This window comes from Egretta garzetta, unplaced genomic scaffold (assembly GCF_000687185.1).
Source record: "Egretta garzetta isolate BGI_Z169 unplaced genomic scaffold, ASM68718v1 scaffold322, whole genome shotgun sequence".
Taxonomy (NCBI): domain Eukaryota; kingdom Metazoa; phylum Chordata; class Aves; order Pelecaniformes; family Ardeidae; genus Egretta; species Egretta garzetta.
In genome coordinates this window covers 1,458,776-1,484,889 of record NW_009259044.1, presented here as the reverse complement: position 1 = coordinate 1,484,889, position 26,114 = coordinate 1,458,776, and the positions used below count along the sequence as shown (strand labels likewise).

The window sequence follows — 26,114 nt, the reverse complement described above, 5'->3', positions numbered from 1 at the left end:
TTTCCCTAAAAATGCCAAGCAGCTGAGGCCCTTAAGTGATTGTATCCCTTCTGTGGGCCTCCAACAAATTTCAATAACTGCAAGATGCAGTATTTCCTTCCCAAAAGCCAGTTTGGGAAGCGTATCAAAGTCATGAAGTCTGAACAACTGAAACTGCTGTAGACAAAAGCCAGCAGAAGTATTTCAGCAATGTAAAGCTAAAAACTGAAGCCTGCTGCATCGCACGCCCTCCTCCGCTGCAAGGCTTTGTATCGATCCTAAGGGTAGGCAAAGGTTTTTCTGCATACTTCTTTCTGTGCTTACAGGAAAGGAAACTGTTAGCAGGGGAGATTTGTTTATCTCAATGCGATGAGCGCTGCGACTGAAATAGCAGATGCGATGCAGTTTCAGACAAAGGAACGATACATTCATTTATCCCTATGCGGAACTAAAAAGTTGGAATTCCACTGAGTTTATGCACGATACCTTTCAGCTCGTCCTATGCTCTTTTTTCTCTTTACACTCAACAGCATTACTTTAAGGAGAAGAGACAAGATTTAGGCACAAAGCCTTCTGCTGTAGCAAATGTCAGTTACGAGCTTTTATTAAGTCTAATTTTAGTCAGGAACACAAAGATTGGCTTTTGTTTCCTTGTTAGAAGAGTTAGCCCAAAGTGAGATTCTGGCCACAAGCAGTTATTTTTGGTACGTCTAATTACTATAAAACACCAGATTGATAGAGACTGCTCAAGCAGTACCTCACGTTACACTCTTTAGTAACCCCTCCCGTGGTAGGTAGGGCAGAAGCGGGCACTGAAGGGATGAGGAAGAATAAACTGTGCACTGGGAACAGCGGTAACTGTTGACACTTACAGCATATCAGGACAGTTGTCTGGTTTTTCCAGCAGACCTCCTTCCATCACGAAGCGGAGCACTTGTTCATTGGTCATGCCTTGGTACGGCTGCTCCGCTAATGTCGCGATCTCCCAAAGTACAACACCGAAAGACCTGGAAAACAAATCAGAACTTTAGAAAGCTTAGCAATCTTTACAAGGATATTTCTCTTCGATGATGCTGAGCAGGCAGGTGTCCATGGGTATTATCTTTCACCAAAAAACTCCAGTTGCTCAAAAAGTACGCAGCCATGGTGATAGCCACATCACCTAGCATAAGAGACTGTTGACTTCAAACACCTCTAGTCAACAGTGAGAAACAGGCTCCCAGTTCTGAATGACTCTTCAGAATGGCGTCTGGAAGGGAAGACTGGTAATGTTACATCTCCATTTTTCACACCATGATCTACAGCTCAGAGCTGGTCACGATTATGATCATTCAGTGGTCCAACATTACTTGCTTACACCAGTTCTGTAGAGGTCAATCAGTAAAAAAACCAACACAAGCTCATTGGGTTGAGCAGAAGCCTCCTAACTCAGCGATGATTTAAGCTGTGAGCTTGCCTGGAGAATGAGCTCGCATCTCATCTCCCTCTCCCATGGTTCTGAGTTCAGACTTTAGGCGCACTGCGAGGTGGGAAGAACAGTGGGAGGGGAAAAGGAAAGATGCAGGTAAGGAAAAGAAAAATAAATTAAAAAAATTCTATTCCTATCTCTGTGCTTCCTGCACGGAGGACCTCAGGCTGGATAGACAGGTGATCATTAAAGTCTGCAAAAAGATCTGCGTGTGGCTGGGTGCAGGAATCAAACCTTCTAAGCAAGTGGAGAAGTTGCAGACTGGTTATTTAAAGCGAGCTTGACAAGCCCCCCCCTCCACACACAGAGATAGCAAGAAAAAAAATCTGTACATTTAAAAAACTAAACTCAAAATCTTCACGTAACATATCTCAGGTACTCCTGACAGCAGCTGAGAAGGCAGTAAGGCAGAACTGTAAGCTTTCATTCCAGTGCAAGCTGCTTTTCATCAGAAATGCCTGAGTCACACAAATCCGATTTAAAAGCTGCGTTTTTGCCTTTACCGCTCTAGCAAGCCGAGAGCCGAACAGCAAATGCCCAGCACCACACCTGTGCATCTCCTCCGCCTGACCGCTACAAGCAGGCAAACCAACCAACCTCTATTCCCCAGGCACAAAATGCTTCTTGGGTAACACTTCCCATTTATCCCTCTGCTTTGGTTTCTTCCACATTCTAAGTCAAAGGTGCGAAGTAAGGATCAAGGTATTTGGCGTACAGCAGCAAGCAACAAAACCAGTTTTTGAAAAAGGCATGGAAGAAATGTGAATGTTCCCCAGCTTCTGGTACCAAGACTCTATAATTTGCTGCTTTGGCAGCAAAACGTTTAAGCCCCCAGGAGAAACTCAGTTACACCTTTTGGAACAGGTATACAACTATGTTCTTGAAACAGAGCTTCTAGCTCCTTCCAACTAGCTACAAAGGACAGCAGAAGTGAAAAAAGAAATCTGTCTAATAATAGGAATTGATTAGTGCTGAAGAAAGATAAGCACAGTTATGTAATTGGGTAGTTTGGACCTAAGTATTGACACTTTCTAAAAATATCTCCATTTAAAATTAGTTTATTGAGCAGACGTGGCTCAAATTGTCTGCCCTGCACCGAAGAGTCATCTACTTTTAGAGCTGCTGTGCAAAGAAAAGACAATCTAGATGCTGTCGTGTCTTCTGTGGTTAAAATGCTGAGTCAAGCTTAGTGAAAAAAAAAGCGTAGTTTCAATAGGGTATTGTTGTGAAAACAGGAGTCCAGTATCATTAGCTGGTTATGGTAGAGTGGTTTTATCTTTCAGTTATCCACTGTATCCAAAATGGTTTGCATCTGGAGCCAGAAGCCACAAACAGACTTGCAATTGTTTGCCTTTCAGGGGAGGCAGGGACAGAGGGTCAACTCAACATTTTGGTGCCTTTGAAGCGACTTTGATCACTGCAGGAATAATGAGAACAAGTCTTGCACACCGACCAGTCATATTATCACAACAAATAAACTTAAGTTGCTCCTTCAAGGCAACGACCAGCTCTGAAAAAACACAAAATGCTGAAGACCTATTTATAGAAATACACCCTCACCCTGGACAGTATTACAGTAATTTGGAAGCGTTCTTCTCTAACTACAACAAACCCAGTCTTGTCTAATTACCTCATTCTTCAGTCCGAAAAGCAACAGAAGAACGAATTGCTAAAACAAAGCTCCACCCTTCAAAGCCTCCAGACGCACTTTTTGCAGTTTGCCATTTCACCTTACAGCTTATAAATCTTGGACTCTGACCACTCACAGTTTTGTCTTTTTGACATTTTGGCTTCTAAAACTTATCTCGAAGAACGTGGAACCAGATGTCACAATATCCAACCAAAAAGGCAGGAAAAACATATCTCAACATTTTTTACTCTTTGATGAAAATAAATGGCCCCCAAAACAGCCAAGCTACATGGTTTACATGAAGCAACTTCAAAATCTGAACCAATACAAGGAGTCAGGTAATTTTTCCTTACGTGAGGAGACCTTTAATATATAGTGCTTGGTCTAAAAGTGGTTGAGAACTAAGCCGGAATGATCCTCTCAGCCATAAGCAGATCAAGTAAACAGACACTATTTCATGACAGCGGTTAAGTCAAGCTCCACTACATTTGGAATTCAGATTGAAATTTCTGAATCTATAGCAGTGGATACATGTGGCAAACGCAAACGTATACATGTTCTAAACAAACAGTGTATTCCTCATTTTTTGTACCTCAAGATAGCAAACCTACGTGAACCAAATCTCAGTATAAGTCACTTCTAACAACCGAAAAGACAAACCACCCCAAGGAGGAACTGTTGGAAATACTGATGAGTGCTGTGGGCCTCCTCTCCATAAACAATCTTTTCCTCTCTAGGCTTTCAAGTAAAAATCTGTTGGATTTTACTCCTCCTCCTCTTAAGTTTTCCAACCTTATAATCAGTGAGCTGCTTTTGTTGATTTGACTTCTGGCTAGGGTATTTCACTCAGACTGTCCCGCTGATAAACTGCAATATTGTTTGCTCAGCCCTGCTTTGGACTAAATGACCGATGAATGCCAAATCTTGGTAACGTCAAAGGGAGAACTCACGTACTTCCTGCAACAACTGAAGTACTAATTTATTTCTGACATTTGATTTGGCGTCACACCTGCGGGTTTTTTTTTTGTTTGGAATTTAAGTTATGTTTAAACAGTAACGTCACTTAACAGTTATAGGTTAAAAGGGAAGTGTGTTTGGAACAAGTAGAGTACGTCACCGAAGCTGAACACCTGATCCGCTGTAGCCTGCTTTGGATACAATGGCTGGAGTTGACAGCTGGACTTAAAATTTACTGTTGTGCGGTAAGAACGGGGCAGGTCTGCCAGCTCTTCACTCCAGGCTCATTCACTTCTACATCTGGGGATTTTCTAGTGATATATTCCAAATTTCTGTCTACTTTGTGAAGCCATTACAAGTCCCAAAATTCTTTTACTGCATGGGGATTGCCAAAAGCATGCCTGCGCTGTTCCATTAGATAAATGGCTGATACAGGGCTTCCCCTTCAACTCAAGAGTGGTTATTTTCATCTATTGCCAAGTTTGAGGGTTACTGGATTCATAAATAAGTTACTAGCCAGATGCAAAAAATTCTAAGCAACATTCCGGTGGCTCTGCTTTTTCACTTGCTATGTAATTCCTCTCATGAACCTTTCACTCAAAGCTGGTGCCGTGGACTACAGTCCACTGACTCCAAAATCCTCAAGCTGTTTAAAGAAAATGCAGTTTACTACTAAAATACCATTCCTATTGACTTCTAGACATTTGGAGGCGATCGGCTGCCAATGCTGTAACAGATCAGCAGTAAAAACATCTTGTTAGTAAGGCAGAGAAGCCATAAAAGACAGACTAGAGGTTTTGCCAGTACACGTTCATCTTCTGCCAAGTCCTCCCTACCTATCTGCAAAAGTTTGAGGGGTGTGTGTGTGGGGGAATTGTTCCAGAGTATTATTCCTTCTAAGAAGTGTATTTTGAAATTTCCTGAATGCCTCTATTATTAACTTCACAGATACAGCAACCAGGCAATGAGCTTTTAAAGAAAAACCTATTTCTGCATCTTGCGGTATATAAAACAAGCAAACAAAGCTCCAAATGGAGAAGGATATACACAAGGGAGAACTCCCAAGAAAAAACCTGCTAGTGTACACAAACCGTCTGCGGGAAAGCAGAGTTATTTACACAGAAGGTTTTGATAGAAGAGCAGGTCAGCACTCTGAACCTTTCTATGTTCTTGGCAACTTTTAGTGCCTTTCTTGAAGGAGTGCAATTTGAAAAATGACAACTTGCTCTTCCAGGTGAAAGTAATGCTTTGCATTGCACAACTGATTTTACAACCCACAGCAGGAAACATGCCACCACCTCCAGTTTTGGAAATCCACTTAATTTTGCTCTCTCTGAGAGCAGAATTTAACCTCAGGAGTTCTTGATTTTACAATGGAAATATGAAATATGAAGCGGAATGCTTCACAGTGGAAAAAGACAATTACCTTTGAAGAGACAGAAGCAGTATACTTAACTAAGTCTATTAAAACAAGAAAAGAGGCTATAAAGAAGAGGGGCTAAAAGGGTTTTTCAGAGCTCCTTTTTTGTTACCAGACATCGGAGTGCGTTGTGAAGACTCCATCTTTCAGCGATTCTGGGGACATCCAGCGGACAGGCAGCAAACCTTTCCCTCCTTTACGATAATAATCTGTCTCGTAGATATCTCTTGTCATGCCAAAATCTAGAAGGTATAAATGCTTTGAGTTTGCATGATAAAATGATAAACATTTCCCCTTACCACAAGTCATTGTAGCCAGTAGCGGATCACAGTTTGGTGCAAAGAATCTGCAGTCTGTTACGACGACACTTCACTTTGCAGGCACTTTACCTGCTGCCTTAGAGCTGGTTAGCTCCCCTCCCAACAAAACCAACAGATGTTTTTACCATTGACTTCAGTGGGTGAGAAATCTGAATGATTTTAATATATTAATATGAAAAGTTCCAGGATTTATGCTCAAGCCTTGCAGTAAGCTCAGTCTTCTCAAGGTCATACAATTCACTAATCTGTTCTCTAAATTCAATTATTTTCTTTTCTTTGTGAAGAGTGTATAGAGCCCCTTTAGTACTTAATCTCACATGTTGAGGGAAATGCTTCTCTCTCTGTTTTTCCCCCTCTTTCCAAAGGTAATTTCCAGTTCCTGTACAATATTCTATCCCCAATGCTACAGAGGATTAGGCTATTCATTTATGACTAACACAGACCAATATTAAAGACATACTTTGGGTTACGCGCATGTCCTTACCTGTAAATTGTAAACATTTGCAAGACTTGGCTCTAACAATGCCCATCTCCTGACTGTAACTCCGACTTATTTCAGATTTTTTCTTTCTGCACAATCAGCTTGATGCACACAAAACTGCTGGGTCCTGGACTAGCCTATTTAAACCAGTAACTATGATTTCAGACACTAACCAAAAAGTTAGTAAGTCAGGTGGCATCAATTCTCTTATTAATATTAAATGCTGTCTGCTAACACAGTAAACCTTGGGCAAAATCCATTTTATCACTACAGACCTGGGGTTTTTTTGAGAAAAGTCGAGGGAAAAGAGAACAGAATTCCTCCAGTTCTCGCAGTCGTTATTACCAGTCTATGGATGTCATTATTTCCAAGCTTGGACAAGTGACTGACCACTGATCCTTCTCATTCCTTGTCTGCTAGGAACACTGGTACCCTCAGTGACTATGACTAAAAAGCCCATCTGTGCAGCTATTCCATCACTCCCACACACCAGGGTGACTTTATCCTGGCTGAATGGAAAATTCTTTAAAAATGTAATGCAAATAAGAAACAGATATGCAACGAGCATAGGACAGCGTAGCATAAAGCTCTTCCTCTGAAATCGAAACAGTCTGAGTTGGCGTGTTCCAGTCAAGATGCTCCTAAACTGTTTCTACATGAAGGGATTTTCAGTCCTGGTACATAAATGAGAGCAGTGCAGCATATTTCACAAACTGCTTTTGGGGTAACCATGTGCCATGGGAAAGGGAAGAAATGCACCAGCTTCAGTTCAAAGAATTGTAAAACACGCTGGTGGGGGGAGGAGGAGTGAGAAAACTGGAATGGGAAGGATTCAGGCTGACTTCCCCCGAACCTGCAGAAAATGCAGAAAATCCCCCAAAGATCTTATTTCCTAATTAACTGACTCAAAATGAAATCATTTTTTCTTTCTCCCAAATGACAGGATTACTTACACAAATTATCAAAATAGCTGAGTTAAGCTCAGAGAAAAAGCATTAGTTTCCTACAGCAGAAGGCTGTTTTTCTACATGTTATTTTAATGTGCACAACTCAAAAACAGCCAAAAGCTTAAAATCACTCTCTCTGGGGAGAAGTCTGAAAAAACTCATCTGACACTATTTTGGAGGGATGGTGAAGGGAAAAAAAAAAAAAAAAAAAGGGGCGTTCTAGCAGCAGAGCAGAGGAAAAGCCGTTCTGTTGTCTGGAAAGCAGAGCTCCAGTTCAGACTGGAAAGCATCCAGCTGAAGTCAAGCCTTACATTCCATTTCCAAATCAGATATGCTTTAGAATAATCCTAAAATTCTTATTCTTGACTCAATAAACAGGAGGTAGAATTATTTCTGCACATGAACAGAAAAGCGAATGACACACCAGTGGTAACTACGCCATCCACCCTGCAGCATCTGCACCTCAAATCACTGCTTCACTAGCTCTTTTTAAACCCACACGCTATACTATTTCCTCACTGGAACAACAGCAAGTAGAGGTATTCCAAGAGTTTCAACTCAATGTTGACTGCTCACAGGTCTTAAATCACAGCACGCCTTTATAAGGAACATATTTCATTCTGCAGAAATTTAAACTACAACTATGTTTTAAAAGGTCTTTCAAACAGCTTTCAAAAAATTAAAATGCCTTCTAAGATGCTGATTTTTCAGGATGATTTTTTTTTTCTTTGTGTAAAAGTGAAGAAAGCGCACCTCCAATTTTCACTGTGAAGTCTTCTGCCACCATGCAGTTTCTCGCAGCAAGATCTCTGTGAACAAATTTGTTGGCGTTGAGGTATGCCATCCCATCAGCAATCTCTCCTGCCATCTGAATCATCTTCTTCAGAGTTGGAGGTGCCTGGCCAGGATTATTCTGAGCAAGATGAAGATGATTTTAAAACAGGTAAGGGGGAAAAAAAAAAAGTAACTGTTTCCACATCAAACTGCAACGTACTTTTTTTTTTAAAAAAAAAAATAAAAAATATCACATTATCACAATTCAGCCTGACATGATCCAGGCTAAACAAAAACTCATGATTATGTACACCATAGCATCTGCTTAGTGGGAAAACTGGACATATCAAGCTGGGCTACAAATAGAACTCCCACATAGCTCTTTTAGGCCATTCTATTTTATGGAATACAAGCCAGAAAGATGTTTTAGTGTAAGGATGTTACCTTACACCTGTGGATTTGAAATATTCATCCTCCTACCACACAAGTTGTTAGATACAAAACACAGGGCTTATTTCAGAGATTTCTACTGGTTTACTGTCTTCACAACCAACCCGATGATGTTAAATCATTTCAATTCCTGTTCCCTAGTCCTCCATAACCAGATGTAGCTTGAATTACTTCTATTTGTAAATAGGATAAAAGCTTATAGGACAATTTCTTCTGAAGCAAATTCACTCCTTAGCATCCATGGATCTATGGCTTCTGCGATTCACAATCTCATGGACGAAGGAGTTCAGGTATTTATACGCAATCACGGTTAAGCCCCGCCATCCCGTACCAGTATAAGCTTGCCTAAGCTTTGCACCCCATGGATGATCATCATTGACAGAGTAACCAAAACCAGAGCCTCGTATACTGAATTCTACTACTGACAAAGATCCTAAAGCACATAGGTCATGTTACTGAACTTTATCACATCCCCGTCCAGAGATTAAACAGTCCCTTACCCACCTTCCATGGAAAGCATTCATCATCACTTTCAAACTGTGCTACTCTGTGTTGAGATAATGAGCCATACCCACTACCTTCCAGGCTCCCAAGAGCCAAATGCAACATACTCTATAGGAGCCGAGAAGATATAACCAAGAAAGCCCAGAAGGACCAATGTGAGTTGAATCCCCGGAGGAAGAGAGTATGGAGTATGGGAGCTGCATGGTTAAATTACAGGTAAAGCCAGTGATCAGGCAAAGCCCTCCATCCCCACCTTATCGAAGTATCCCACCTATCCTCCTCATACAGGTCCTCAGAAGACTTCACTTGACTCTTTACATTGCACATGAAGGAAGACAGGGAATTTAGGCACAGGCCTATCACAGACTGCTTTGGAGAGCACCAGCATACAAGACAGAAAAGCCAAGTACAGAGCTCATCGTTTTGCTGATTTCTATATAATGTCACTGTCTCTTTCCAGGAAGTTTGCTGAATTCAACAAAAACTATTTAATATAACCTGAAATTATTAGTCATAAATGCTAGTCAAGCCCTTAGTCCATAGTCCTACTGGTATTTTCTGAATGCTGTATTCAATATGACTGTTTTCTGTACCCAATCACTTATGCAATCTTCTCTCGCTACATGCAGTGCCCTCCATTTATACCACATTCATTCTCTTGTGCACATATTGTGCTCGTGATCTGTTCCTTTAAGTTATTCACATCAGAATTTTTAAATCAATGGCAAAAGCTGCTGAGCTCATTTTCTACGTAGTCTATGATTTCAGTGGCAAGTGACCTAGCAGTCATCTTTACCCTTCAGACCCTGTATCATATGTAGCAGTTTTAGCTGTTAGACTGATGGCTTACATACTAGAGTATGCATATTAGATATCAGATTTTTACTTTCCAGCAGAGGCAACAGGCAGGTTATACAACATGAAACAATTATCCTAACATGCATGCTTCAACTAGCCAACTTTTTGTTTAACATCTTGATGAGAAATTAGATTAGACGAGATTTAATTCAAATCTGGAAAACAGGACTCAGTAACACAAGAAGGGACCTCTTCCATGCAGTACAGTGGGCTATTTGCAATAGCTACTTCATGAAAAAAGGTGTGCAGATCACAGAGCAGCTCATGTTTTGTTCTTAGAGCTTAAGGAGAAGGGCAAGAAAGGCTAATTGTCTGCTGCTTCCAACGTGATGCTGGTTCATTCAAGACGATTCTAACTGAAGAAATAAAAAAACATCCAGCAACTCATGACTCACCTCTGTGTCTGGCCTCAATGATCTCAGGTAACTTTTGAGGTCCCCACGTGTCATCAGCTCCATGATAACCAGCGTAGGCTGGCCCTGAGAAACAACACCAAGCAGCCGAACCTGGAACAGGAAAAATAAACGTTCAGTTACAAATACAGCTAACTGAACTGTAGTAATCATTTACTCATGTCAATATGTAGCCCTAAACACTCATGGACCTGTGGAAAAGATCTGAAAGTAGATTTGGTTCCACCCTCTGACTCCTGTTTAATAACAATATTATAAAGCTGCACAGAGTTGAAGCTAAAATCCCAAGCTGCCTGAACACCCTCATGCCAGTAAGCACCACGGCTGAATGAATCACAACCCTGTTACATTTGATGACTTACAACATGGTGACAATTGAACTCCTTCATCACCGAGGCCTCGTTTAAGAACTCTATCCTCTCACGCATGCTTGCAGACTCATTGACAGTCTTGATGGCCACCCTGGTCTCCGGCTCATCCTTCACCACTCCTTTGGCTATTCCCTCGTACACCATTCCAAAGGAGCCTTGCCCAAGCTCCCGACACATGGTGATCTTCTCACGGGGCACCTCCCATTCGTCTGGAACATACACTGAGGAGAGAAAGAAAAGGCCATGATGTTCCACTTCTGCAAGCAGTGCTATCACGCACCGCTTCATGATACCAACTACTGCCCTGTCTTACTGTAAACACTAGACACAATGCTGAGACCTCGCACAATTTTTGCAAATAGTCCACGGTCTTTCCCATACAGAAGTAGGTAGATGCTTGGCATACAAATGAATCTTAAAGAAATACGTAGATGGACCTGGAGGGGCCTCACTATGGTACTGACATAATGGGATACAAATAAGGAACCTCAAAGCACAAAACCAGGATGGGAAGAGGCTTGAATCAATACTTCAGGCTTGAGCTTTTCTTGGGATCCTTGGTTTTCTTATTCTTCCAGACAGCATCAAACGTACTTGATCATCTGTATCAGTTTAGTGTCTGGTGTATTCTCTATTAACAGATTGATTTTATGACTAGAGGGAAACAGACTCTCTGATCTAGTAGGCTCTTTGCATGAATCTATTCTGATCTCTTGCACACACACTGTTGCACCAGTAAAGGGAGAACTTGCTGCTGCTGCAAGTCTTTGATCTGAGGCAGAAGAGAGATCTCAGAAGGTGACTGCCAGGAGGGAGGACTGCCTCGGGCAAGAAGACATCTGAGTAGGCACTGATGCTGCTGCCTATCAGTCACCAAAGGAGGGGACGGTTGTGTCACATGCTCTGGATGGGTGAAATGACAGGATGCAAAAATAGAGGATTATAGCATGAACACTGACAGACCTTTAACTCTGATGGTGCTGCTATAAAATATAAAAGAGTTTGCTGCCACTCTGGCTAAACCCATTAGCCTCCTGGGGGCTTTTGGAAACTATTCTGGCAAGAAGCCTACAGCAGTAGCACCAAACTAAACCATAAACAGAAGAACCGATGCCTCAAGGAAATTCATCTGATGTTCTGATTTCCTCCTGCACTTGAAGAGCTCCACACGTACATAATCCACGCAGTATGAGCACATGCTCATTACAGACAACCACACCTCTATGTGTGTGTGTGTGTTTATGTGTGTAAATTAATTATCTAGCAAATAGGGTTCCAGTGGGAACCTAGTTGCTTTTTGTATTTTATTATTTTTTAAAGCAGTTCATTTAGCCAGAAAGCTGAATTTCCAGGGTTCTCCATTCCATAGCAATCCCAGCACCTGGGCTTTCTGGAGATGGAGAGCTGAGGATCCCTGGACTGCCAGGCTTGTTCAGCTCCTGCTGCTGCTCAGGGACAGCCAACACAAGAACTGGCAAGAAGTTCACCTACACCATTAGAAAGCACAACCTCCTGTGACAGCAAAGTAGAGGAAAAAAATACAGAAACCAAAATCCAAAAAAGCACGCTGTTCTAGGAACAGCAATTTTGTTTCAAAAGAATTTTTATTTCCTGGATGGTTTTAAAGACTTGAGTGTTATCCACATTGTGTCTCTCACAGAAAATTGTAAGAAATTAAAGATGCCCCCCAAACTCCACAGCTCACTTTAGAACTACGATTATTTCATTCTGAGGAGACAGTATTGGTTTTTGTTAGATGTTACTATTTTCCACCTGAGAAGTACACAGAAACAAGCAGCGGGCTTGCTCCAATAGGTCAGAATAGGGCTTAACAGGGCAAACATGAAAGACTATGAATTCATTAATTCTTCTTTCATTTCAGTGAAAACATCACTGGATGAGCAGACGATAGTCTGAAAGTGAAACTAATGCATCCAAATTTGCCTCAGCTGAATAAACTACAGGAAAAATTTCAAAACCTCCCCAGTTTCAACAGAGCATAGAAGTGTAAGGCCACACTTACCATCTGAAGCACTGAAGTACTCGGGGTTCACAGAAGCATAAAGTACTCCGTTGCCCAGTCTGTCACTGTTCCTGTTGAAATATTTTTTTTGTTTGTTTTTAATCTCCAAACCTAAGTAAATTTCAGACCACCACTTCTGCAGCTTTTCCACCATTTGCTTAACCATGTAATATTATTTACTGTACGTGCAGAGCTTTTCGGACAAAGGGGACAAACCAAGTTCTTATTCTATCTCACATAATCAATGGGAAAACAGCCTTGAACAGCTTTCCTGGGAAAACAGCAGTCTTCTCTATACCAAATCAGAACCATAAAAGCGTAAACACAAGGCACTTTTAACCGCTGGGTAAACTTCCTTTAAGAAAGGCAGGTGCATGGTAATACACCCAGGAGACCTGTGGCTGAGAACATTTAACATCACCTGCTCTACCGTGGGAAAGAAGTGATCTAGCAAAGGACAAGATTGTTCTTAATGGGGAATTCCATTCAACTATTTTATAACTGCTTCTATTATTTTAATTTAGAAACACACACACAACCCACCAACCACCTCCCCCCCATTTTACTGGGGTGATTTTCAGAGTAAGATGTATTTACTCAGTGCTGTGAGAGCTCTTGCAAGAGGCAAGCTGTAGAAATAAAATCATCAATCAGACCTCAGAAAATCAAAGACAGAACTTTCTTGTGGGCGGGAACAACAGTTTAAAGAAGGATGAGTTATCAGGCATTTCACCTAGAGCCCAAGGGAAGGCCAAGCAGGTATGGTACTTCACTAGATACAAAGCCCTTTTTGGAGTGCTTGAGGAAAAACGGTATTACTGTCTGCACACAGATGAATTAGAGCTGGAAATAACAGGATATTCAATGAACATAGTTTATGTGAGTGTAATAAAATCCCTCCATATCTAGAAAGTCGCAAGGCTGAAGATTTGCACTGACTTTATTAGGTTCTCATTATGAATTTCAATTAAATAAAAAAAATAAATCACTAGTTACAAAAAACAAAAATGAGGAAAACAAATAAATAGAACAGTCCCCTAGACTGCTCTGTCCAGGATGTAATTCTTTAAGTGGATTTAAAGAATCCTTCAAAAAAAGTCTAGAATTTGCAAGAAATCAAATTAACCTAAATTGAACTAAGTTTTCATGATTTATATTGACCCATATTTCAGTCAAAGCTTATGATTATATAGGTTCAGTGTCTGTCATCATTGTCCCAGTGGATATGTTCCTGACCAACCCTTCCTCTTCCCTCTCAAACATGATACTGTAATAAAAAGCCTCTTCATGTCTCAAACAGCAGCCAGATGCTTGCCAGTAACTCTAAACCACCTCCTTTTACACACCAACAAGACAGAAACTACTTTAGCTTCTCAAGTCCTTTGAATGCCATTTCCCTTTTAAATGTCTGATTTGCTCCATGGGCACAGATTTGAAATAAAAAATAAACATTCCCCTCCTGCAGTTTCAACCACAAGCATATACAACTCACCTCTTTTTGTTAAAGATGTACAGCATTATCAGTAATCCCCCAATGATGAGCAGGAAAGCAATAGGGAGCACAATTATCAAGTGCAGGAAGTTTCCATAGTTTGCTGCTGCAACCAACAAGAAAACAATTGTATCAGGCTTCCTATAAAATCTCCATTAACAAAGAAACATTCAAAACCCACTCAGTATATTTCCATACAGGGAAGAAATCAAAGTACTCATTTTCTTGTCTAATGTGGAAAAATGTACTCAGAAACACTCCCTGACTGCAGATGAGTGGAACAAGAAAACAGACAGTGAAGAGTATTAATTTTGTACAGAACAGTGTCTGTTTGAGGTTCGTTTTCACAAGTTATGCTTAAGGACTTACATTCCTCAGTGAACAATATGTAATTGTTCACTTGCGTAATTCACCTTTTTTCCACCTGTGGTCACCTTGCAATTGCTTATACTTACATTCAGAATATGCACACATTGCTCTTTACTTCAAGTTCTTCAAAGCGTAGCAATTAGAAAACCAAAAAGGAATAAAAGATGGAGTTCTAGCTTTCTGTGGATACATGTGCTCTACAACTGAATACAGAAGTTCCTGAGAGGGTCTCTGTGGATACTATGGTGGTGTTCTTCCAAAATATAAATCACTCTCACTCCCAGGACCCTTTCATCAGAATGTTCTTTATCAAATGTCACTTGGAAGAAGTCATATGAAAAAGCATTTTGATATTTAAAAAAACCTGCCAGCCAAAGATCTAAACAGATCATTTTGCAATTTAAAGCAGATTTGCCTTATTGCCACAGGTTTTGTACAATCTAACTCCATGTTGTTATGGCTAACATTACATCCCCAACAGTTGTACACCATAGGAAACCACAGCAGTGTGTTCTACACACCCACCACCTGGTTGCACCTCTCATATACATAGAATGCATGCAAGAAAAGGACCACACCTCAGACACACCTCCTGGTTGTAAACACTTGCCAAAAAATGGAACAGAGAAGAGCTCCCAGAAGAGCATCAGCAAATAGGAGGACTATTCAGAGTACAGGCAAGAGGCTCATACACCCAGTTACATATGTAAACATCAGGAATTATTAAAAAGACAATAGTGCCCCAGTTTGACACAGCCAGCAAACACTGATCTTACATTTGGGTTGCACATAGAAGGAGACTGGCTCAGTCCACGACCCATTTCCAGCTAACGACGTGGCCTGAACTCTAGCAGAATAGTTTCCAGGGTTCAGATGAGTGAGTTTAGCTCCTCCAAGCTTCTTGTATTCCTGTCTGGAAACACATTCCCGCTTCTCCTAAAAGAGAAAAAACAATTTACAGTTTATCTTAATATGTTCACATTCCTTCATTCTTGAGAAAACAATATGGCTACAGGCTAACCTAATTTTTATAACTAGAAGCCCTCTCTGATCAGTTTTTCCTCAAACACCTTAAGGAGATACGTACAATCCAAACCCTGTCAAAATAAACAAAACAAAGGGTGGCATGCTGGTTGGTGCTGGGTGCTTCAAATCACAATTCCTATCTTCGGTCTGCAGCACTGCACAGAAGCATGTTAAGACAGATCCCATTTTGTGTATAAATTAGAGTTACAAGCAGTAACTCTTAACAGAGAAATGTCAAATCCTCACCTCTCCATGCTGCCCGTATTTGATTTCATACATTAGTATCAGCCCATTTGGATTTGCTGGCTCTAACCACTTCAGGTAGACGGTATTTTCTTCTTTTGCTTCCCATGCTACCGTTCCTGGAATGTTATCTGCTCCCTCTGTAAAGTATTTACAAGCCATGTGAGAAGAAACCTCTTACTGAAACAGGAACTTACGCAACGATTGAGGAAGATAAAAGGTTCATGCTATTCTTTGGGTACCAAAGCATTGCAGTAAGTGCTATTTGAAGATCCAGAGAACAAAATGCATTGGCCAGAGGCCTGCTGGAGAGATTAGCAGAGTCTGAACTGCTGATTGCCAGAAAAACAGTGCAGTGTATACAGCTTCACCAGGTACGGGCTCTGGCTTAGTCACCGGGCTCTGTGTGCCAAAAAACCTCTTTATCAGCATCTGGTTCTTCCTTCCAAACTTTCCACTATACCAAAACGGTGCAGACACAGCTATTCCCACCAAACAGATGTAAACACCTAAGATCTGCCCCACTGGCATCCCTTTCCTAAACCATCCAGTCTTAGGAAATCTGTCGCAGTTTAAAACTGAGTCTCATCAGCAATTCAGGAACTGCTTTATGCCGATTTCATTCTTGATCAGTTTCTGTGTTTTATTCAAAACTTAACAGGAATATCAAGACCATTTCAGTCAAAGAAAAAAAGAACACTTTTTCAAAAATACAGTTGTTAGGTTTAGAAGAAGCCAGAATTGTTTAGCCTCTAATTTTTAGAGCCATGCACTAAAAATCTGGGAACACTTATTTCCTTTTCCCTGATCTCACAGATTCCCTTATTTCCTTGAAATAAGCAATACTTTTTGCTTTTTTATACTGACACAGCTGGATCTGGATTATGATAGTCTTTCCTTCCAGAAACAAAACAAAATTGCTACCATTCTGCATCAAATATTCCCAGACATCTGCTGGAGTCAGAAGCTCTTTGCTGGATGCATATAAGCTTACACTAAAATCATCTCTATTCTTCTCAGAAGAAGTACAATCTGTAAAAGTCCCAAACATAAGCACAGCATTCAATGCTTCCTATTTGAAGTACTCTAGATACTGGCTATGGGGGAAAAAGGGACACAGTACTCCTCCTGTTTCCAGGCTGGACAAATGCATGGTCATTCTGTGACAGAAGAAACATTTGGCAAACATTCCCACCAGCAAAACTCTTAACGTCTGCGAACAGTTCAGAGTGAACACAGCAGAACTAAACATTAGCTGAGAAACGTCCCCCTGTCTCTATTCAGCACGCAGGGAACTGAAGAATAAAACCTTTCAACACACCATGTCTGCGGTTATCACCTATATCACTGGAAAACAGATTCTGTCATAATTATCTCGGTAGTCAACGCATGCACTTCTACCTTTCTCCAGATCACAGGACAGAGTCAGTATCTATCACTCAGCACACACAAAGAGGCCAGTCAAAGACATTAAACTACTGGAACAAAGTTTTATAGGGATCCAATTTATTTTCTTGCATAGAATTTTTTTATTATACGCCAATGTTTTTCTAACTGGTTTCAGAGGGCTTGTCCTCCCCGAGATTGATCTCTCCTCAGTAAATAAAATAAAGCTTTATACTTGTGAGAGCGTACCTGAAGGCATGGTTCTTGCAAAGACAAAGTTGGAAGCGCTACAACCAAGCGTGTCAGCTTCATGGTTGCAGCTGTGAATATCAATGCGGTAAAGAGTAAAAGGCTGGAGATGGGAGATCACAGTTCTCTCCTTGCCATCCACTTTGGTCTCAAAGAACGGGTATTCCACCTCACTCTCCTCTGCATCAGAAACATTGGTGAAGTGATCTGTCCCAGTCGTGTTCCTGTTTCGAGTGGCCAAAGTGGCATTTGCGATTCGGAACACGTCCCTTCGCTTCCGATCGGGTCTGTGGAGCAAACAGACAGGTATAGAAAAGGTCTCTTCAAAGAAACACCACTTTTCCTCCAGCTCTGTGCAAAAAACCCAACCCAGTAATAGGTAACTGCTACTAAAAAAGTAAATAAAGGAAACTGCAAAACCAGATGAAAGCCTTCTCTTAATCTGAACCTGAAGTATGTCAGCACACCCTATTACTCTCTCTTTTGGTCAGAAACCAATGAAAACTCCGAAGCTCACACTGCGCCCCAAGATAAATGTGCAACTTCTGACCTCACGCAATAAACCGGATAGCAGAAATGGCTTCGCTGTTATTCAATAAGCATCCTAGATTTGTATTTAATGACAGTAATGTTGACGCTTAAAATAAAAATCAGATGTTAAAGGTTGAAAAGGTTAGGGAAAAAACTGTTTTCAAGTTTGCTGGATTAGCAAAGCTAACTCTCAGTAGGCTTAACTTTCTCTTCAGCTGCAATGGAATTACAGAACTTTGAATGTATTGCACTGAGAAAAGAAACCTCGGAAGGTAGCTGAAGACCATGAATGTCAACCACCCCTACTGTGTGGTAATTTGTGTATCTCTACTTCTCTCAGCCAAACAAAAGCTCTGCAAAGGAACAATCTTCCTATATGAGAAAACACAGTATTAATATTGTGTATAGTAAAGAGTTCACCAAGCCACTTCGCTTTGCCTTACAGGCAGCTGTATGAAATTTATGCAGAGTTAAAAACTTGGGGATTTACAGCAACACTACCACTTTCTCAAGTCTAAGAAACTGTTGCAGAGGACAGGCCTGAGTACCGGTACAAGCGTCAATATGAAAATACTCTTACAAACATTTGGATGGTATTAGCTAACCAACACACGATTGCCACACATTAGACTTGTCACTGGGTCTTGTGACAGATGCAAGGCTGTTTGGCACCAGAGCACTAACTCACAGGCAAGCTGGCTTTTCCAGCTCCTGCTCTCCTTGTCTCACGTTTGCAGGATTGCTCATACCTGGAAAGCAACGCACGAGGAGAGATAAAGAAGAATGAAAGAAGAGTCACACTACAAAACCAGGTTTTGGCTTGAATCCTATCCCACCTGAAATCACCGAGTCAGTGCCCGATTAGCACCTGGTCAGTGCAAGGGTTATCAAGGACTAAGGTGAAGTCCAACATATTTCTATTAGAGAGCGAGCTACAAATCAGGCGAACAAGGCCTCCCCTCAAACCCACAACAGGAAGAAAGATAGGTGACTCAACAGGAGAAGTTAACTCGCTGTCAAATATACCATCTTGGTACGTTCAGCCACAGAACAGCATGCTGCAGAGAGAGCCAAAATCAGGCTGACTTGGTTTTGAAATCTTCTGGCAGAGGGTGGATGAAATTTTTTTTTTTAGGAGTTCACTACAAAATTTTCCAGAATCCTTTTACTATGTCTCGAGTAGTCTTTTTGACGCTCTCAGATGCCATGTAAACCACAGCAAAGAAATAAACAAAGGCAAGGAAAGAACTTCCTGAGTTACCAAGAAATGGTTTTAAGCTAGATACAAGCAAATGTTGTAACTCATCAGTGGGGTCTGGGAGAATTTCATAGGAGACATAAGCACTTGTGCCTCCTCTACGCTGGTATTTACGGAATTTGCTAAAGCTGTTCACCTTGCTTAGGATGAGCATTCATTTACTGCTTTAATTCAGTGGAAAGAACAAACTTTGGAACTGCTAAAAGCACACAGGATGCCCAGAACTGAACTGATAAAAACATTTGCACAGATTCTGTGAGAAAAGCAGTGAAAATAAAAACTTCCTTTTCAAATCAACCAAGGCATGACTTTCTCTATTGCTGCTTTTATGGGATACATCAAGTTACAACTCTTTGGTGGTATTGGGCGAGGTGGGGGGGGGAAGTAGAGTCCTACCTTGCCTTTGGGGAAAAAGATAAAGAGAAAGCAACACAGAACTTATTGGTGAAAACTACAGTCCTATCAGGAAGAGAAAAAGACCTGCAGGACAACCACAAGGCAAACATGATTAAAACATCAAGAGATTTAAAACCATTGCTTTTCTGTCAAGAGGCTTCCTGCTTTCGTCAAAGGCACAGATAAAGACAAAAAACAAGCACGCAAGGAAATAAGGAAAAGTCTAGAGATAAAAACATGAAAATTCAACTATTCTGTTAAAGGAGAGGAAGGAAGAGGAATGCAAGAGAAAAATTAAAAAATAACACTATAAAAAATTAAATCAAATGAGATTAAAAGGAAGAAAAAAAGTGGGCCATTTATCATAAAAGCTAACTGTCCATACTTTATGGCAATTTTAATGTTACTTCTCAGATACCTTCTACTACATACAGAGCCCGTTTCATCCTGCTCATTAGAGAACCAAACCACTTGAAGAATAACTCATCCTCCTGAGGTTGTATCTCTTCAAGACTAACCACAGTCCTCATGTTTGAAACCTGCCTCAGACTGCAGTAAGACACATGGGGTCATCCAGAAGCTGCATCCAAGATGCGATCAACAGGCTTTTTAAACAACCTTAAAACCACCCTGTCAAGTATTTTCACGCTGTATTACATGCTGCATCTCTTTCGTAATATCCTTGAGACAGGTAGAACACTGGAAACAGATACTACTACTGAGGCTTGCATTAACACATTAATTAACTTCTCCCTTGCTTGGGGGGGGAGGGGGTTACCATCAGCAAGTAACAAGCTGCTTAGATTTGTCCTATGGAGACGTCTCACTAGCTCATAATCTTTAATTTCCCTGACATACAGTCTCTTTAAAGTTGCTCAGCTATGCAGCTATTTCTGAGCACTGTATCTTATCTGCCCTTGTTGCAAAACACGCCCTTATGACAGTAAGTTAAGAAATAAAAGGGAAATGGTCAAGCTTTCAGGAAATTCTTTGTTAACTAGTCAGTTTATTTTTTACTATCTTGAGTTCAAGGTTCTAGGAGTTTCCTTTGGGGGGCGGGGGGAGGGAGTGGAAGGATGCAAGAAAATTTGGGAGAAGATAAACAACGCATTTTAAATGACAGAGCTTTAGTGAAATAAAAAACATCCTTTCTATTAGACTTTCAATTAGTTTAGACCCAACATACGCCTTTCAAAACTCATTGCTGTGCTACTTCATCACGTCCAAAAGCAGATCACATTTACAAGATTACATTGCTCAGGTATTACATCCTGGCCAGACAAGGCAGCTGTTACTTCTCTGTACCTCATCTTTGCTGCTGGTTCTCATTGTCAGTAGGGAAACACTGCACAAGTTCAACCACAAATGCTAAAGGTGACTCAAACACAGCTCAGAGAGAATACTTAGCACTTCCCAAGAGAGGCAGTATTTAGTTCCTCATTTTTTGGACAAAGCTAAGAAGCTCTGCACATATCGCAGTCCCAACCCTGAGCAAGTCAATCCAACACATCCCTGAATAAAGGTCCAAAAATCACAATGGAGTGAAATAATCCAGTTTTAATGAGCAGCAAAGCTACACTTTAGAGTTCTCAAGCGTATGACTTCACCATAAACTTCACCTGCCAACAGAGACAATGAGATAACATGCACGATTGAAATCTGATTGCTTGTAGACTGTAACATAACAGCTATACCCTGTATGCTAGGCTCCAGGATCCAATTATCTAAAGTTAGAACAGCTTACATGAAGGATAAATTGGAAACTCAAGGATCAAAGCCACCAATTAATTCAGTAGTATCTATTCTACATTGCCACATAAAATCGTTACTAGTCCACTTAATGTGTAAGCAGTAGTGTTTATCATGGAAGAGTGGTCATATTTAATACTTCTCTGCAGCACAGACCCCAGAAACCAATAATATGCCCTTTGCAATTAGTGCAGTGAGAAAGGAAGACCAGTTTCATTTCTGTGAGGTGACTATGCCCTCAATTTCAAAGGCAAATAAATCTTCAGATTATGAACACAAGCACTTAAAATGGTTATTTAGAGAAAGTTCACATCTGAAACCCTTTGTCTGCCACATGTTGCTCATCTCTGAAACCCTTATAGACAAAGAGCTCCTCAAGTGACTCTTGACTCTGAAAAGAAACCATTGCTGAAGTCCTTGAGCAGTATAGGTAAGAACCCTTACTATTAGCTAAAACTGAGAGAAAGAGACGAAAATTAGTAAGAGAAACTGCAAAGTAAGGCTGCGGATTGTCTCACATAAAAGGAAAGGCAGTATTTACGTGTTTCAGGTGTTATTTGCAGATGCTTTCATGTCTAGGAAGCCTAAGCTCTAGGAAATGTTAAAAAAATTAAATTATTAGCCCTACTTGCAAAGAGAAAGTGTTCAAAATCCATTACCTGGGGACAAAGATGGAGTTGTGAAGGAAGTTCTCAAAGACTTTCCGGTACTCTGCTTCCTCCTTCTCAGCTTGCTTTTCTGCTTCTGTCTTGGGACAAGCACAACAAGGTCCTTTTTCTCCCCCACAGCCCTCTGGCTTGGTGGGTTCAGTAGCTTCTTCTGTATCAATGGTCCCATCAGCGTATCTTCGAATTGGGACTTTATCTTAGAAGAAAAGGACAGAGGTGTCTTGTTGCTTTTCTCTCCATATTATGAATAAGCAACAACCCATGTCTACCCATTCCCTTCTACTTGCTATTATTCACAGAAGAGTTGTGAAGCAGGGCACAGGCTTTAGCTTTTGCAAATAAAGTGCACTGGCAGGTTAAGAGTCACAGGCATTTCAACACAACCATGTTTCATTTTCCTACCTTTGGAGCAGTAATTGTGTCTGTAAAGGTAACTGTCCTGAGGTTGCTGCTGCCATCGTACGATGTAGTATGAGAGGTTGCCATTAGGAAGAGAGGGAGGATTCCATTTCACAATCAGTTGGGATGAGGAATTGGATGCTGAAATAACATCCAAGGGAATGGATGGCACTGGAGAGGGAAAGAATAAAAAAAAGTGTGTTTCGATGCAAGCTTTCAAAGTGGATCCCGATCCATTTCTATACTGCAAGAAGAAAACACCATACTATTTCAAAGAGAAGATTTCCTACTTATGGCTCACTAACAATGGTCATTAAGGGTTCAACTGCAACCATGCGCAGTCCCAATCCAAAGCTGTACTTCACCAATGGAACAAAGTCTGAAACCCTAACTCCAAAAAACTCCCGTAGTTCCCAATGAAAATGATGTCTGAACAACCAGTTTTAATTCAACTCTTAATGCTGCTTTCATAATTACTGACACTTTCTAGCATTATGCTTGTCATTTGCACATAAATGCAACTTCTATATTAACAACAGAACTTGCATAATAATATAATAAGCATACCTGCAGCATTATCAACCTCTTACCCAAGAGCCCAGGATCTCACCTGCAGCATTGGTTCGGATATATACAATTTCACTTTTTGCTCCATGAATATGATGGTTTTCCATCATTGTGAGCGTAACAGCCTTGACGTAAATGGCGTATTGAGTCCAAGGTTTCAAGCCCTGCAGTAGGATTCCAGGATTATTCTCTTTGTTCGGTGGCAGGTCAACGTCAACCATGTTCCAGCTATTGGAGCCACACGCATCTTGCCCATCGTACTCTGTCACATTTTTGAATGGTCTGAAATATTAAAAGAAAAAAAATAGTACAAAACATTTATTTTCTCCTAAAAATTGTCAAATATTTACGAGTGTGCCTCACATCAGTGATGCTCAATGAAACAAATAAAGGTTACTTGTTCTCCATAGCAGAATAAAACAGAAGAATATTCATATTTATTTCCAAGCACTACAAAACTCAGAGCTCAGCTTTAGCTGCAGGTCTTACCTTCAGTCACTAGTGCTAAGGCAAGGTTCTCCAAGAAAACACTAAATTTCTCTTTTTTTCCCCAAAACAGACAGTGAAATGCTTCAGACATAGTCAGACTTCAGCTAAGCATATATGAAACAGAAGCAACTCAAAACAGTTACTGATAGTGGCTGAGCTTTATACCATAAAGAACCCAAACTTCCATGACTGGCCTTGACCAGTCCAACAGGCTTTTTTTTCCCTTTTACTTCCACGCAATACAAACACTTATATAGTCATATAGTACTACTTTCCATAAGTTGCAACACTGGCACAAGAGCATATGAAGTACTATTCTTGTTATTAATTACTATAGACTCATCAACACTAAGTCTATTGCATCATAGCACACTGTCACTATGATACTCTTTTTGAAGCGATGCTGGACTTCAACAATTTGTGCTTCTGTGTCTCGCAGTCTTGCTCTGTGTGTCATAACTAGCATTTGGAACCTCCCTTTCACACCTCCAAACTGCTTGGAAAGTAATTAGTACGCTCATTTGTATTTTTGACTATTTTAAATCTGAGACACTACAAGGATGTGCAATAGCAGAGACACCTCCCAAGAAATTAGGATGTCTCCAGAAACTGCCCCACTCCTTTATTATCAAGAGATACTAAAACTACCAAAGCTAGATAACCTAAATAACCCCAAACCCTGAGCAGACAAGTCATCAAGGTGATAGGGCAAACTCCTGAGCTGTGATACTCTGTAGTCAGTACTATGACCAGAGAAGGCAAAGATCTCAGCAAACATAATGACGTGACTTATGGAGAGCTCCAAATTAGACCCCTGAGAGCAGCCAAGCCATCCATCTCATTTTTTTTTTCAAATTCAAAACTTACTGATAGATTTGAAATCCATTTGTAGTCTTCAGTCAAAACAATCATCTTTTTAAAGAGGGCTTGTGCTCCACCAAGAAAAGAATTTGAACAAAAGCAGGACTTGAGGATGAAATATGTAAACTGGATATGTAAACTGCATGAAATAGGAACTACTCGAAGGACTTTGCTAACTTTTCTCACTGGTAAACCAAGAGTCAGAATAGAATTGTCTACTATATCCCTTGGAACATCCCGATTAGTCTCTGACGACATCTACTTACGCTTCTTTGTAGTAAACAGTGAAGCTAATGAGATCTCTATAATCTGGAGGGCGATACCGTTCCCATGTTAGTTTAATCCGATTCTTGAGCGTAGTGTTGGAAACAAAACGCAGAATGTGGCTTTCACCTGCAATACAAAAAGACAAGACACAACAGGGTTAGCATCACATCGCCTATTAGACTTTGCTGTTTCTTAGGTACCGGTTTTAGCTAATTAGCTTTTCCAGTAGTGCCTATGATACCACAGTATACCAACAGCCTTTGTCTCTGTAGAGCTTCCTATTTCATCCTACTACATTTCAGTGCTTAAGGGTAAGCAGTGACCTTGGCAATCATTTTAGAGTATGTTGGAACTACTTGTTGCTATTTTTTCTGAAGCAGATTTTCTTTTAATGCATCATCAGAAAGCTCTTGAAAACTGCTTCAGCCTCTCCCTGAGCAAGGAATGGAAGTCCGGTTTATTCACAGGACTGGTTTAGAAGCATTAAATTCATCATCCAACTCCAATGCATGCACAGAGCAGTAACTGGCCTGTGTTCTAGCTTTCCAGGACAACTTTTGACAACTACAATTTGTTTTTCTGGGGAACAGACAACATGGAAATGACAAAGGAGTTTACATCCCGATTCATGAGAGGCTGGACCAAGAACTCCAAAACTCAGTTCATATACGGCACAACCATTTGATGGCAGCAGCTTCCAGCTACTCTTCTGAACAGAGCTGGATGGAAGCCGGCAGCTTTGAAATGAATGGCTTCCCACTACCAACTCACTGAGCTTTCCAATCCAAAACAAGGTAGCATTTAAAAAACTTCTTGGATGAAGAAATTGCGTTCTAAGTGTCAACTGTAATTTAGTTTCTAACGTTCCACAGAAGTCTCTGAAAATAAAGGGGGTTTCACCCTCATGTACACTGGCACTATTGGTGCTATCTTTTCAAAGGCAGTTTAGCTTTTGTTGATTCTTTTCCTCTTCTCGGAGTCAGAAAGCTTTCTGTAATGGTTTTTTAAAAAAACAGGCAGCGGCTGGCACTAGCCTCAGTGGTAGTAAGGACTGGCTGTGTGTCTGTAACTCCTCCAGGACTGCAAGCCTTTGCTCTATTGAATGTGCAAAGAATAGAGTGTGCTTACAACAAGGATCTATGCCATCTGCATTTATGCATCATGCCTAAAGAGACATTCAGCAAAGTACGTGTCCTAGTTTTGTAAACACCATCCAGAACAAGGGGACTTGACTTATACACAAGGTCTATTTTAATTTACTCAGCTCCAAGAACACCACAAACAGACCAAAGAAAAATGCATTGTCAGTTCTAAGAGTTTGAGGTCAAATTTGTAAGCATTCTGTTCATCTTAATTCCCAGATAAGAGATTGTTTTTAAATGTGTTGGTTACACCTGGAAACTTGATGTGAAGATCACCAAAGCCCAAAGAGGACTTTCCAATTTTGACCATTGCAGGATCCAAAATTAAATGCAGAGAGACTGAAGTTTAGGAATACTGTAGAACACTAAGAAGTGTTCTCAATTCAAAAGCAAATAATTTGAAAATAAAGCACAGAAAACTGAGTTT

The 26,114-nt window shown here is 40.6% G+C and overlaps 1 protein-coding gene across 1 annotated transcript in view; it reads right to left on the bottom strand.

Moving 5' to 3' along the window:
* IGF1R (insulin like growth factor 1 receptor) overlaps positions 1 to 26,114 on the bottom strand; it is a 160,909-nt gene that overhangs the window by 6,111 nt on the left and 128,684 nt on the right. The window contains exons 7-20 of the mRNA XM_009635027.2: positions 24,545 to 24,671; positions 22,972 to 23,210; positions 22,365 to 22,532; positions 21,954 to 22,158; positions 17,361 to 17,647; positions 15,729 to 15,865; positions 15,233 to 15,392; positions 14,088 to 14,193; positions 12,596 to 12,666; positions 10,564 to 10,793; positions 10,184 to 10,294; positions 7,956 to 8,115; positions 5,567 to 5,696; positions 852 to 986 (exon numbers count right to left, since the gene is read on the bottom strand). Coding sequence (XP_009633322.1) covers positions 852 to 986; positions 5,567 to 5,696; positions 7,956 to 8,115; positions 10,184 to 10,294; positions 10,564 to 10,793; positions 12,596 to 12,666; positions 14,088 to 14,193; positions 15,233 to 15,392; positions 15,729 to 15,865; positions 17,361 to 17,647; positions 21,954 to 22,158; positions 22,365 to 22,532; positions 22,972 to 23,210; positions 24,545 to 24,671 — 2,266 coding nt within the window. The remainder of the gene's footprint in view (positions 1 to 851; positions 987 to 5,566; positions 5,697 to 7,955; positions 8,116 to 10,183; positions 10,295 to 10,563; positions 10,794 to 12,595; positions 12,667 to 14,087; positions 14,194 to 15,232; positions 15,393 to 15,728; positions 15,866 to 17,360; positions 17,648 to 21,953; positions 22,159 to 22,364; positions 22,533 to 22,971; positions 23,211 to 24,544; positions 24,672 to 26,114) is intronic.